Source organism: Malaclemys terrapin, chromosome 13 (genome assembly GCF_027887155.1).
Source record: "Malaclemys terrapin pileata isolate rMalTer1 chromosome 13, rMalTer1.hap1, whole genome shotgun sequence".
In the NCBI taxonomy this organism is placed as follows: Eukaryota; Metazoa; Chordata; order Testudines; family Emydidae; genus Malaclemys; species Malaclemys terrapin.
Window position 1 is genome coordinate 37,071,432 of NC_071517.1, and position 15,540 is coordinate 37,086,971.

The 15,540-nt window shown below is 43.7% G+C and overlaps 1 protein-coding gene across 1 annotated transcript; it reads right to left on the reverse strand.

Moving 5' to 3' along the window:
* Positions 1–11,119: 11,119 nt before the first annotated feature.
* LOC128848146 (olfactory receptor 14A16-like) lies at positions 11,120–12,079 on the reverse strand. Its single transcript, XM_054047945.1, has one exon. The coding sequence runs from the start codon at positions 12,077–12,079 to the stop codon at positions 11,120–11,122; it is 960 nt and encodes a 319-aa protein (XP_053903920.1).
* Positions 12,080–15,540: the final 3,461 nt, after the last annotated feature.

The window sequence follows — 15,540 nt, forward strand, 5'->3', positions numbered from 1 at the left end:
TAATCAGGGAGGGGAGGGTGGAGCCCGAGCCCGTCCTCTACTCCGGGCTCCAGCCCAGGGACACTAAACTTAGCAGCTATGAAAGCTGACTTTTTGGAAATAGGGCGTGTACAATTCCCTGGGCTACTTCCCCACAGCAGCCCCCACTCAATATCTTCTTCACAATTACCTCACGGCCTCCTTGCTTGCACCTGATATGGATTCGTACTACTTCATTCCTCCAACAGCACAGATCCCTCCTATAGCTCCTGACACCCACACCACACTGACTAACTGGGAGGCTTTTAACTAGTTCCAGCCAGTCCTTGATTGGCTTCAGGTGTTCCAAACAATCTAGCTGTCTCTCCTGCCTTCTAGAAGGATCTTAATTGGCCCCAGGTGTCTTGATTGGTATGGAGCAACTGCCATTTGGTTACCATGGTACCAGGGATTTGTTTAGCCTGGGGCTAACATACCTGTTCCTCACTATTTTGCTGTAGCCATCTGGCCTTGCCCCATCACAAAACAAACAAGGAGACCACACTGAGGTGAGGGAGGCAGGTAGAGAAAGTTTTATGCCGGCCCTGCTCAGAGGGGATTCTCAGCACTGATTTGAATATATAAACATATGACACAATTATAAAAGCAAAGCAGCTTAAGCCTAAGAAGAAGAAAAAAGAAGTAATAACATCTTCACTGAGGTATGAGTCATTGCAGGTGATCTTGAGCAGCTGGGGGATTTCACAGAAGAACTGATCCAGCTTGTTACCACCACAAAAAGGTAATGGAAATATATTCCCAGTCTGCATAGTAGAAACCGGAATTCCACTGATCCAGGCACTGGCTGCCATTTGGACAGAAGCTTCCCTGTTCATTATAGTCTCATAGTGCAGTGGTTGGCAAATGTCGACTTATCGGTCGTACGCCATGATGGTGAGAAAAGCAAAGTCAACCGTAGTGAGGAAAATGAAAAGAAAGAATAAGAAATCGACCTTGTGTTCAATAGGGAGTTGGCCATGGACTTGGGGACAGTGACGGAGATGGAGCCGAGGTCTAGTATGGACAAATTCATCAGGAAGAAGTACATGGGGTTGTGAAGGTGGTGGTCGACCACTACAAGGATGATAACAAGGTTATTTCCCACCAGGGCTGCCAGATAAATCCCTAGAAACACCACAGAGTGTAAAATCTGCAGTTTCCGAACCTCAGAGAATCCCAGGAGAAGGAACTCAGTCACAGTGGTCCAGTTGGACATTTTCTTTCTCAATACATCATGAACTGTCTGTGGAAGGAAGGGCAAGGGCAGTGGTCAGGTTAGAGTCCTTCCATCTCCTCACCTCTGACAAGCACAGCACTAGTGAGGAGCATTGTCACACCACTGTAAATTGCCACAGTTCCCTTACAGTTAATGGATGGCCTCTGTTTCCTCCATCTGAGGATCTGGTCCAAGATGAGGCTTGATAAAATGCAGTGTAAATATGAAACAAGTTAAAACCCAAACCCAACAATCTTAGGAATAATGGTCATCCTATTGCAACAATGGAGAGCTAGTTTAGGAAAGAAGAGGAAGGCTACATCTACACTACTAGCCAGGGGAGTGATTCCCAGATCACATACACTACTTGCAATAGCTCGAGCATGGCTAGCACAAGTCTAAAAAGTAGTATAGCCATAGCAGAAGGGGAAACTCTACTGAATACATAGCCCCAGGGTTCAGGTGGGTTTGAATTCAGCATGGCTAGTGCAGGTACACTGCTATTTATGCTCATGAAGCTAGCACATGAGTATGTCTATGCAAGCTGGTGAATCACAGAACTAGCTTGCTGAGTGGATGTAGCCTAAAAGCGTTTGGCTAATTAACTTTGCAAAATGTCAGCTTAGAGGGGATATGATCACTCTCTATAAACACATCCAGGGGGTAAACACCAGAGAGGAAGAAGAGCTATTGATGCGAAAGGACAATGTCGGCACAAGAAGGAATGGGGATAAATTGTCCAGGAATAAATTTTGCTTGGAAATGAGAAGAAAGTTTGTCCCCATCAGAGGAGGGACGATATAGAGCAGCCTCCCAATAGGAGCCATTGACAAACAACCTAACTGGTGTTAACATGGAGCTGTGTAGGTTTAGGGTGGGGATTATATGATTGGGTTGGCAGTGAGAGCAGGGGATTGGACTCGGTGACCCAGGTCCCTTCCACTCATTTCTTCTTAGGACAAACAGCAGGCTAACAACTTGGACAGGTAACTAAACTTCTAAACCAGCGGCACAGCCTGATCCCCTCTACCCAGGGAAACACAACAAGGACATACCCAGTGCCCCGAGCGCCAGCTCGTCTGTGATGATTCCACACTGAGTTCTGTGCAGAAACGGCCTGCTACCTGATTGCAGATTGATTCATGGCCCCTGATACCTGCTGCACTTGTGTCTCTGTGTAATGATGGGCTAGGAGCATCCCTCTGTTACTGCAATTGTTTATCGTTTCCTTCTCTACCTTCATGTCTGTGCTGTGCAGGTCAGTGGCAATGAGGAGACCTGGGTTATGTTCTTGTCTCTGCCACTGACCTTCTGGGTGACCTTGGGCAAGTCGCTTCCCCTTTCTGTGCCTCTGTTTCCTCTCCCCCACTTTCTCTGCCTTGTCTACTAGGACTATGATCTTGGTTAGGGAGGGGCTGTGTTTTACTATGTGTATGTTCTGTGCACCTGTTTACAGCATTGGTGTTCTGTTGGCAGCAGTGTGGGACAGAGGATATGGGGCTAGAGCAGGAGATTTTGATTCTGTTTGGGCAGGATTGAAATAGACCGCTTTCAGGTGGCTGGTGCAACACTGACTCTGAGTTTACAGGTGTTAGTGTGTACAAAACACAATCTGCAGGCTTTGCTGCTATATTGTTTTTTTACCTTTCCATCAGTATTCCTTTGAAACAAAAATAAACACGGTTGCAATAGAACAAATAGGTTTGGAATGGCTGTATTATTAAATATAAAAATAATGTTTCCCAACTTTGTTTAAAGTTCAATTTCCAGTTAGGGGCGGTCGGAGATTTTCTGCCCATTTTTGTTTTTAAAAAGGGATTTAAAACTAAAAAAAATGTCTGGGTAAAATTTCTGCTATACATGAAATGGTTTTTTTTAACTGAAAACCTCAATTTTCTTTTGTTGGCAACATAATATTTTCACTTAACACTGGTATTTTGCTAAAAACAAATACATGTTTGGTTGCCACATCCTGATTTTTTTCTGATTTGGGGTATCTGATGCAAAGTCAAAGTTTTGCACTGATTTTTTCTCTGACCGGCTCTAGCTCTCTGACTTAAGCAAAAGCCTTAAAGGGTCCAAATGATCATTTATGTTTAGGGGCTTACATTTGTTCTGTATATTAAGCCACTGCTATATTTAATTGAAATAGTGAATTTACTGTGCTGGACACTGTGGATTTTTCCCCAACTTGTGATATATTCGATCTTCCAGCACCAGGAAAATAGAAAAGAGCATAAACTCTGGCAAATGAAGTTTACAAATATAATTAAAAAGACCAAAAAAGAATTTCAAGAACAGCTAGCCAAAGACTCCAAAAGCAATAGCAAAAACAATTTCAAATACATCAGAAGCAGAAAGCCTGCTAAACAAACATGGGGGCCACTGACCGATCAAGAATCTAAAAGAGCACTCAAAGACGATATGGCCATTGCAGAGAAACTAAATGAATTCTTTGCATCGGTCTTCACTGTTGAGGATGTGAGGGAGATTCCCAGACCTAAGCCATTCTTTCTGGGTGACAGATCTGAGGAAATGTCCCAAACTAAGGTGTTATTAGAGAAGGTTTTGGAACAAATTGATAAACTAAACAGTAATAAATCTCCAGGACCTGATGGTATTCACCCAAGAGTTCTGAAGAAACTCAAATGTGAAATTGCAAGACTACTAACTGTCATCTGTAGCCTATCATTTAAATCAGCTTCTGTACCAAATTACTGGAGGATGGCTAATATGCCGCCAATTTTTAAAAAGGGCTCCAGAGGTGACCCTGGCAACTGCAGGCCAGTAAGCCTCACTTCAGTACCGGGCAAATTGGGTGAAAGTATCGTAAAGAACAAAATTGTCAAACACATAGATGAACATAATTTGTTTGGAAATAGTCAAAATGGTTTTTGTAAAGGGAAATCATGCCTCACCAATCTACTAGAATACTTTGAGGGGGTCAACAAGCATGCGAACAAAGGAGATCGAGTGGATGTAGTGTCAAGTATCAGGGGGAAGCCGTGTTAGTCTGCATCCACAAAAACAACAAGGATTCTGGTGGCAACTTAAAGACTAACAGATTTATTTGGGCATAGCTTTTATGCGTAAAAAAACCCACTTCTTCAGATAGCTGGAGAGAAAGTTACAGATGCAGGCATTATTATACTGTCACATGAAGAGAAGGGAGTTACCTCACAAGTGGAGAACCAGTGTTGATAGGGCTAATTCGATCAGGGTTGATGTAGTCCATTCCCAATAATTGATGAGGAGGTGTCCATTCCAGGAGAGGCAAAGCTGCTTTTGTAGTGAGCCAGCCACTCCCAGTCCCTATTCAAGCTCAAATTAATGGTGTTAAATTTGCAAATGAATTTTAGTTCTGCAGTTTCTCTTTGAAGTCTGTTTCTGAAGTTCTTTTGTTCAACTGTGCCTACTTCTAAATCTGTTATAGAATATTCAGGAAGATTGAAGTGTTCCCCTACTGGCTTTTGTATGTTACCATTGGTGATGTCCAATTTGTGTCCATTTATTCTTTTACGTAGAAGAATAAATCATCCCAACCAAGGCTTTGTCCACCTCCCTAGGTAACCCATTCCAATGCTTCACCACCCTCCTAGTGAAAGGTTAGAACAAAAGGACCCCAGACAAGTAACTTACATCAGTGTTTATATTACTACTGAGTGTAACCCAGAGACTTTGGGCCAGAACAACATCAGTATTATACTGGTGATGTCAGTGGATCTACTCTGCATTGGTGCTGGTCTAGCTGAGTTGGAAAATGTGACCCTTACATCTCTGTCACCCTCACTTTTAGCAGGGTGCTGTCAGCCAAATCTGGATCCTTGTGTGCAGTGGCCATTGGCCAAATCCTGATCTCTTAGAAGTGAGGGGCTAGACCCAGTGACTTCAATGGGATCCAGTTTTGGCCTTATTATCCCAAATCAGATTTTCTTTAGGAAACCCTGGAAAAAGTTTCTCTTCAGAACAGCCTTTCCACCACAGCACCAATGACACAGCTTTTACATAATCATTTAAGTTAAAATCATAAAAAGATGCCTCCCTGAGGCTCTTTGTTCCCCAACACATCATTAATAATACAATAATACCCCAACAGTATATACATAATCATTTCAGCAGGTACTCAGCCATGCAGAAACTTCTTTTGCACCTTTTTATCATTGTGGGGAGCAAACCTTCAGTGCGCTCAGAAAAACCTCATCAAAGAGATGATGTATGTGCACTCTCGAGAGAGGATAAACATTGAAAATCCTGTTAAACCAAACACTCACCATCTCCCCGGGCCTTTCCACCTCCAAAACCACCTGGAACAAAGAAACAAATCAAACCACCAACCAACCAGCTAAACAAAAATACATTAAAAAACAGAGAAACAAATAACAAATGCATTAATACCTCAATCAGATTTATCATCCCCCAAAATAAGAAGAGCCATAAACCCCACAAGGAACTTTTGCTACGGCTACTGATATTATGTGCAAGATGCTCATATAGCATGGTGATGGGTAACGTTATATAATTGCTTGATAGATAGATAGATAGATTCTAATTTTATTTACATTGATGTAAACCTATAATAGGGTACCTCCAACCTCTCAGTTTCCTCAGTGCACATTTGAGCTCCTTGTTCCTCATGCTGTAGATGATTGGATTCATCATTGGTGGCAACACAGAATAGAGAACGGCCACCAAGAGATTCAGAACCGATGGAGGGCTGGAGATGGGTTTCAGATACGCAAAAGTGGTAGTGAAAAGTAACAAGGAGACCACAATGAGGTGAGGAAGGCAGGTGGAGAAGGCTTTATGCCAGCCCTGCTCAGAGGGGATTCTCACCAGTGTGGTGAAGATCTGAACATATGACACAATTATGAAAACAAAGCAGCTTAAGCATAAGAATAAACTAAAGATGAGAAACCCATCTTCACTGTAAAAAGCAACAGAGGGTCCTGTGGCACCTTTGAGACTAACAAAGGTGCCACAGGACCCTCTGTTGCTTTTTACAGATTCAGACTAACACGGCTACCCATCTGACACCATCTTCACTGAGGTCTGAGTCAGAGCAGGTGATTTTGAGGAGCTGGGGAATTTCACAGAAAAACTGATCCACCATGTTACCTCCACAGAAAGGTATTGCAAACGTGTTTCCAGTATGCACTGCACAGTAGAGAATAGCACTGATGGAGCCGAGGTCTAGGATGAAACCACTTGGGTCATTGTACAATGTCATCCAGGCATCTGCTGGAACAGTAGAAGATCTTTGTCCAGAAATAGAAGCTAGACTTGGATTAGTCAGAGATGTCCATTGAAAATGTACTGGAAGAAGCAAAGACACCAGTTCAGAAGTTGACTAATGAAGGTAACTTAATATATTGACTCCTTAAGTGAAGAGGACAAGAAGTGTTTGTTAAGCCAGCTGAAAAAGTACACAGACTTGATTCTTACAAATCTACAATAACTGTGTCGCTCTATCTATGTTGCAAAAAACTCTACGCCTCTCATCGAGGTGGTTTTATTATGTTGGTGTAGCAGGAGAGTTAAATCAGTGGGCTGAGAATTGCAGTGGGTACACCACCACTGTTTTGTTGACAGAAGCTGCCTTTACTCAACAAACTGTGCAATGTAGACAAGGCCACAGTGTCACGGCTACATATGAGGTAGAACAGATAGTTTAGCATAAATAGTTAGCACATATTCCAAGGAACCATTCAAGATGAAGTGTCCCGTTAACACTCCTCCAGTAGTAGAACAAAACAAAGCACACAGAAGCCCAAGTGGCAGCTCTGCAATCTTCCCCCACTCAACAGTCTTTGGAAATGTGCCTCTACTCTGCCCTGGAAGGACCCTTTCTTTACATAAAAAGAGATTCCCTTCTCCATATCCTTGTATGCTTCCTTAGTAATGGACCACAAGGGTGCAAATTATGGCCAGTAATGTTGATATTAGTGTGATAGGGAGACATCTTCTAGGAACTGGATAAAGATGCCCAGTGCATTTTGTACAGGCCACCATAAAGAAATTGGGAAGAACTAACCATTATTTATCCAGAGTGGAACAGCTTCAAATGGAGTGACTGTGGGAGCCTCACATCAGAACACCCCTAACACTGACAATGTGAACAGGGACAGTGAATCCTTTCTCTATGCAAGCCCGTATCAAGGATGATCTCTCTCTCTCCTCCATTCATCAGTGAGGTGTCTAAAGTCACTGACACACCAGGTCCTGGAAACCTAATTATTGAAAGAAGCCAGCAAGAGTGGCAGAACGATTCCCCCTTCTACTGAAATGGAGTACTACCGGTGCTGGAACAATAAGGTTAGGTCTACACTACCCAGTAGTATGGCGGCAAGCAAATCGAACTTCTGGGTTCGACTTATCGTGTCTTGTGTGTACGAGATAAGTCGAACCCGGAAGTGCTCGCCATCGACTTCGGTACTCCAGCTCGGCGAGAGGAGTACCGCGAAGTTGACGGGGGAGCCTGCCTGCCGCGTCTGGACCGAGGTAAGTTCGAATTAAGGTACTTCGAACTTCAGCTACGTTATTCATGTAGCTGAAGTTGCGTACCTTAGTTCGAATTGGGGGGTTAGTGTAGATCAGGCCTCAGTGATTCAAATCCAGTACTGGTGTCAGAGGGCATGACCTTAATGTAGTTAACATTGCCCTGCCAGGTTACATAAGAGTTGAATTTGTGCTGTCCCTCATGAGACCCACAGCTTCAAGTCTGGAGACTCCTTGCAAATTCTCAGAAATTCCGTAAAATCAAGTGACAGCAATATCTGTGTCATTTGTTCTTTTGGACTCATAAGAAAGCCCAAACGCTAGACCTCTGCCCAGTATTGTAAGAATATATGTAAAATACACTGACTTGGTCCACCAAATCCTCACCCATTCATCCTGGGAAACATTCTCCTTCCTTCAGCATAAAACTCTCCCATTAACTGACTGTAATTTTTCACCATTAACCAATGGCAAAATTTCCCCCATCAGTCAACTAGAATATTTTCCTCCTTCAACCAGCAGTAGACTTCTCTGCCCTCCACTAACCAGACAAATCTGTCCTTCACCACCCATAGACTCCTCTGCCCCCTACCAATTATGAGATTATCCTCCATTCACCCACCAAAACATTCTCCAGCAGAACCAACCATAGACCTCTTTGCCCTTCATCACCCATAGTCTTCTGCACTTGACAACAATCACAGACCTTACCTCCTCCTTATTCCCTATTCACCATCCATACAATTCGACCTAACCAAACAAGACTTCTTCCCTTTTCACTGACCAGTAGATCATTCCCCATTCATTGACTTTAACATTCTCCCTCCTCAACCAATGAAACTTCCATATAATTTTCCCATCAACCCAGCCAAGCCCTCAAGGAAAGCTTGGGAGAATAGGTAGGCCAGCAGCACATCTTGAAGGTCAACAGACTTGGTTTGCAACTTCAGAAGACAATTCCACTCTCAATGAAGCATCATTGGTTTGTTCATGTGACTCAGCAGATTACTGTTGCCTTGGTGTCTACATTAGGATGAGAGGAGGGACACTGTACCTTGATGTTTTCCAATGAGTCCATAACAACAAACAAAGCTTGAAAGTAGAGCTGGCCAAAACATGGGATTTCCGCTTTGTGGGAAATGTTCCTATTTCAAAATTTCCCTCTAACTGAAAACTCTGGGGGTCGGGGGGGATGTTTTACAAACACCAACACATGGTGCTTCAGAAACAAAATTTGCTCCACAGGACCCCGGCATCTGCTGAGTGAAATTGACATTCTTGTGAGTTTCATGGCTGCTAATAGGAGCAGAATCTGAGTTTCTCTCACTCAACAGCTGATTCCAGGTTCCCAGGCCAGCTGGTTGCCCAGACTATGTGACTCAGTGGCCATTTTAGGAATCCAGCTGCCCTGGAAGTCTGGAAGTCCTGGTGTTTCTGGGCCAGGGCTGTTTGCATGCTGAGATTTCCCTAGAGCCACGGCCTCTGGGAGCCCATACCAGGGTCTTCAAACTTCCAGCTCCTTAGCAGCTCAGCTTGGCAGGCAGGCAATCCATTGCCAATCTGACCTTGCTTCCCTGAAAGTCCATCAAACCTGAGATTTTTCTGTGAATCATTTTGGGTTCTATGAATCAGAATTTTTGGACAAATCTCTGTTTCATCAGAAATTTTCCATCCAGCTCTACTTGTGAGCTACCCTGTGATATATCTCTGCCAGAAGCTGGAGTGAGCTTCTACTCTGTGTCACTGGAAAAACTGAATGAATACAGATAAATCTTTTTGTGTGAATAATAACTTTGCTTTTTCAGGGAATATGATTCAGCTGAGTTGATGGCCCCTGTGTGAACATTCCAGCCGTGCAAACAGGAACGTTTCTGGAAACAGTGATGTTCTGGCAAATGGGATGGGGTTTTGGTCAGTGCACGCAATGGCACTTGCATGGAAGCTAGGGGAGAAACTAGTCTTCCAATTGTACACCATGTTGGTCAACATCTTGGTGATGAGCATGCTGGTGAGCAGGATTTCCAGGAGGGAGAGGTTGATGATGAAAAGTCGTAAAGGACTGGTAAGTCTGGAGAAGAAGGCCCAGAGATTCAGGCTTTGAGATAAAAAAATTATTTTATGTTAATAATTCAGACCCAAGAAGGGGACAGTAATTCCAATGCACCAATTGTAAGGCTTTATTTGACTGGGAAAGGCGAGAAATGGAGACAGTGTCAGGGTCTGACACCAGTTTGTTGTTAGCCTTAAGCCCTATGCATAAACCTAACCCATATCCAACAGGGACTTAAGCATGAGTTTACCTTTAAACCTTCAATGGGGCCACTCATGCGATTAAAGTAAAGACTGTGCTGAAGTGGCTGTGGAATCATTCAAAGGGAGTGAGTTTTAAATTCATAATCATGAGTGTTTTGAGTAGATCCTCAGCTGGTGAAAATTCTATTGACTTCAATGGAGCTATGACAATTTAAACCAGCTGAGGACTGGCTCCTTGATTTTTAAGGATCCTGAGTGTGGTACTTCCATTTGTTCAGAGAAACGAAAGAGAGCATGTCAAAAATGTATCCTGTCAAAACAGCTCAAAGTTCAAACACCAAGTATTTTAGGATGAACTGTTTGTAAATGACAGATAGAGTAAGATATAGCCATAAAAATCGTTGTTAAATAATGTTTAATAAGGAGTATTTATAAGAAAATCATGATCTGGACATAGACAATCATTAACAGGAAAAGAAGCACAATAATTTGCACAATAATCTCCATAGATTATTCATTATTTACCTAGCTAGCTAACATAATTCACAATCAAATAGAAATCTATCATTATGAGTAAACGAGGTTGTCATTGTGGGGAGCAAGCCTTCAGCTCACTCAGAAAACCCCATCAAAGTGATGATATATTGGCACTTCCAAGAGAGGACAAACATCGAAAATCCTGTTTAACCAAACACTCACAATCTCTCCAGGCTTTCCCACCTCCGAAGAAACAAACCAAACCACCAGCCAACCAGTTAAGCAAAGAAAAAAGAAAGATAAAAATCTGACAAACAGGTAAACAAGAAATACAAAGAACAAATGCATTGATACCTCAATCAGAAATTATCCCCAAAAATAAGAAGAGACAGAATCCTCACTAGGGACTTTGCTATGGCTACTGATTCTATGGGAAAGGTGTTGAGATAGTATGGTGTTGGGTATAAGTATATGATAGATAGATTCTGATCTTATTTACATTGGTGTAAACCTATAATAACTTCTTTTTTCTTGAGTCATGTTTGTCTGGAGTTTTACTAGTATAAATACCCAATTCTGCATAAACAGATTGAACAGTATTTTCTCATGGAGGCAATAATGTCATCAGTTGATTATATAAAGAAACAAAGAATGAAATTGTTAATGAAGGAGAAATATGGACATTTTATTCTTAGAGAATAACCTCCAACCTATCAGTTTATTCAGTGCACCTTTGAGCTCCTTGTTTCTCATGCTGTAGATGATCGGATTCATCATTGGAGGCAACACAGAATAGAGAACAGCCACCACTAGATCCAGACCTGAAGTTGAGCTGAAGCTGGGTTTCAAGTAGGCAAAGGTCCCTGTGCAAATAAACAAGGAGACCAAAATGAGGTGAGGGAGGCAGGTGGAGAAGGCTTTATGCCGGCCCTGCTCAGAGGGGATTCTCACCACTGTGGTGAAGATCTGAACATATGACACAATTATGAAAACAAAGCAGCTTGAGGTTAAGCACACACTAACGACGAGAATCCCGACTTCACTGAGGTCTGAGTCAGAGCAGGCGAGCTTGAGGAGCTGGGGGATTTCACAGAAGAACTGATCCACCACGTTGCCTCCACAGAAGGATATTGCAAACGTGTTTCCAGTGTGCACTGCAGAGTAGAGAAAAACACTGATCCAGGCACTGGCGGCCATTTGGACACAAGCTTTTCTGTTCATCACTGTCTCATAGTGCAGTGGTTGGCAGATGGCGACATATCGGTCGTACGCCATGATGGTCAGTATGGCAAAATCTGCTGAAACAAAGAAGGCAAAGAGAAAGACTTGGGCAACACATGCAGAATAAGAAATCGATCTGGTGTTCATGAGGGAATTGGCCATGGATTTGGGGATGGTTGCAGAGATGGAGCCGAGGTCTAGGATGGACAGATTCATCAGGAAGAAGTACATGGGGGTGTGAAGGTGGTGGTCGAGGGCTATGGCTATGAAGATGAGAAGATTCCCAACCAGCGATAAAAGGTAAAGCGCTAGAAATACCACAAAGTGTAAAATCTGCAGTTCCCGAACATCAGAGAATTCCAGGAGAAGGAATTCGGTCACGGCGGTTTGGTTGGACATTTTCTTCCTCAGTACGCTGTGTGACGGCTGTGGAAGGAATGAGAAAGACAATGGTCAGGATTAGAGTGATACAGGGAATAGCTCTGATTCCCCTTTCTCTAATATCTCATTATATGAATGTCAAAGATGCACAGCACTCGTCACTTACAATGTTTAGGTGTTGTTAGTGATCCTCAACTCTGACAAGCAATCAATCCTGTTATCAAACTAGTGTAATTGGGTCAGCTCCTTTAAAGTCAATGGAGCTTCATTACTGTACCCCATCTGAGGATTTGGCCCAAGATGTGGCTTGTTAAAATGCAGTCTGAAGATTGGAACAGAGTACAGTCCAAACCCAAAAAATTGTCCAAAGGAGGTCCCTCTGTTGCCACCATCACCAAGCTCACAGCTTGGCTATGAAACAGATAGACTAAAATGCCAACACATTTTAAATGCGTGTAACAATGGACTAGCAGCATCCCTCCAGCACCGCTATGTTGTATCATTTATTCTGTGCTGTGCAGTGCAGGGGTTGTCAGGACACTTGGGCTATACTTTGTCTCTGCCAGTGACCTTTGACCAGTCATTTCCCATCTTTCTGCCTCTGTTTCCCCTCTCTGCCTTTCTCTGCAGTGTCAACTAGAACTGTAAGGGCTTTTGGATTTTTAAAGGTATTGAGGCACCTAGTGAGGTTCTCAAAACATATAGGCCCCCAACACCCCTTGAAATTAACAAGTTATAAGCTCCTAGGTGCTTTTGAAAATCCCACTAGGTGCCAAAATAACTTTGGAAACATGGCCCCATGTTTGTTATATGTAAGTTCTGCACACCCATTTACACCATTTATACTTAGCCAGCAGCAGTGTGGAGCTAGGTCAGGAGCTCTGAGTTCTACTCCCAGTCATTTCCCGTATGTTCTTGAATGGTGTCAGGATAGACAGGGTTTGGCTGCTTGGTTCAACTCTAACCCAGGGTTAAAAGGGGCTAGTCTGTATAAAACACAGTTATTCAATTGTTACCTTCTTACAATTATCACTTTGAAAGAGAAATCACACAGATGTAATAGAATAAATGGACTTGAAATTAATGCTTTATCAGAGAATATTAATGTTCCCTAATTAATATAAAGTTTAAGGCAGGTTGGAAATTTTTAGTTGTATCTTTTATAATAGACATTGGTTTTTTAGCTAAACAAAAATAAATTTCAGAAAAAACAAATATTTTTGGTTTTGTGATAAAAAAATCGAGTTTTCAGTAGAAAGTTTTCATTTGCCAAAAATTAAAAAATAAATAAATTGATTTTGCATTTTCAGTGAAATGTCAACTTTTTCCTGAGGCAGAAAAATTCCTCTCAGCAGTAGATAATTGATTAAAATGAGAGTAAAGTCTTAACGAGTTCATATTGTAATTCGTATTTATCATCTGAATTTCCTCCTGTATGATTTCCCCTGTATATTGTTAATTGAAATAACAAACTTACTGTGCTGATCTTTGTGGATTTTTTTCCCAACATATGACGCATTCAGTCATACAGCACCAGGATTCTTTGGTCAATATCTATCTATATAACACAAACTAGAAGCTAAAGGCCCAGGTATCTGAGCGCCATTTCACCACTCACTCTGTGACTGAACTAGACTCAGACCTGTTGCTCTTTGCAGGCGATCTGTGTGTAGCTGGCTCTGATTTGCACTGGCATTAAAGGACCCATGCTGCAGGAAGGTGATTTATCCACTTCTATTTCCTAAGGGCTAGTGGGACTCACTCCCAGGAGCCCTTCACAGCTCAGCAGCAAAGGCCCAGAGGCAAGTGCATAGATGCCTAGGTGATAAAGCCAAGAGTGTCCTTCTGATCCTCTAATCTGATCCCCTGCCTAGCACAGGGCCTACGATCTCCCCAGGTTCCCTGATTCCTACCCAGCTTCTGTGTTGTCTGTAGGCCAGGATTACAAATGGATTTAGGCATGTAATTAGATGGAGACAGGCACTGACTGGGATTTATCAAAGCTCCTATGTGAGCTAAGTGGCTAAATCCCATGGGCATTCAATGGGAGTTCGGTGCCTAAACTGTTGGTGCTATTGTTAATCCCGGTAGGCACCTATCAGCTTCTTTAGGTGCCTTAGCCCCTTTGTAATCCTAGCACTGCAACTTTTCTGTTGACTTCCAAGGCCTGCGCTTCTTTGCAATTTCAGAAAATGAAGGCAGGGATTTGCAAAGGAGCCTAAGGGAGCAGGGCCGGCTCTAGGGTTTTTGCCGCCCCAAGCAGAAACAATTTTGGCCGCCGCCCCCTCCCCCCCCTGTTTTTTCTTACCCCATCCCCGGCCCCACCTCAGCACCGCCCCTTCCCCAAATCCCCAGCCCTGCCTCCTCCCCCCAGGCTCTCAAGCCTAGGAGGGAGGGGGAGAAGCGGCGCGCGCGCCGCGGCCATTGAGAGTCTCCCCCTCCCTCCCAGGATCTCAAACTTGGGAGGGAGGGTGAGCAGCGGCGCGCGAATCACCTGTTTCTTGTGTAACGGCGCGCGAGCGGCAGCAGCGGAGGTGAGCTAGGGCGGCCGGGGCACATTTTTAGGGGTGGCATTCTGGCGCCGGCCATGCCGCCCCTAAAAATGTGCCGCCTCAAGCACCAGCTTGTTTTGCTGGTGCCTAGAGCCGGCCCTGAAAGGGAGTAACACATGTACATCTTGGGCTTCTAACTCCCTAAGACTCCCTTAAGAATCGTGACCTTAAATGATAGCAAGTAGAGCAGTTAGTAGTGACTAGAGAAAGGAGGTCAAGACACTGGAAGCTTCTGTGATCTAAACCTGGCTATGCACAATATTACCTTAACTCTCTGTGCCTCAGTTTACCAAAACAATTAATCTGGGGAATATTATCTGAGATGGGAAGAACAATTCATAAAGAATCATTTATTTAGAGCTGATCCATGATTCAGTTTTGTTTGAGCTTTTAAAGAATTTTCACAGATCTGGGGTGAAATATTTGTCAGGTTATTTTTTTCAAGCAGATTTTCCTGATTTTCCACAGGAACATAGGAATTGTCAGAGACCAGTGCCCTGGGTCTGACTGGGGCCAGCCCCAGATCATGCACCACCCACAGTCTGGAGCAAAGGTTTGGGTAGTGAGGAGATCTGCCCCCAGGGCACCAGCTGCAGCATTGTCTGCCTGAGTCTGCAGAGAGCCTGAGAGAATGGCTCTTGGAGAGCAGAACTGGTCCACACATCTCCATGGAGTTTGAATTCCCAGCCTCACGTCTCTGAGGACCCCAACAACCCCGCCCCATCGGGAGCTCAGTGTGCAGGGGGAGGGGAAGAGCACAGTAGTTCTGACCCACTCACCCAAGCAGATACATGCTGGCTGGGAAGGTAAGGACTAGGGGGACCATGACTGCCCCCTGCCTGTCTGTGGGCACCTCGCTGATCCCAAGGGGTGGGGGAGAGTCACCCACTGCCTCTTCTGGGAAGGAGCAGGGGTCCCATTCCACCA

Excerpts from the sequence above, each read along its gene's own strand:
- LOC128848146 (XM_054047945.1), bottom strand. The coding sequence starts at position 12,079 with ATGTCCAACCAAACCGCCGTGACCGAATTCCTTCTCCTGGAATTCTCT.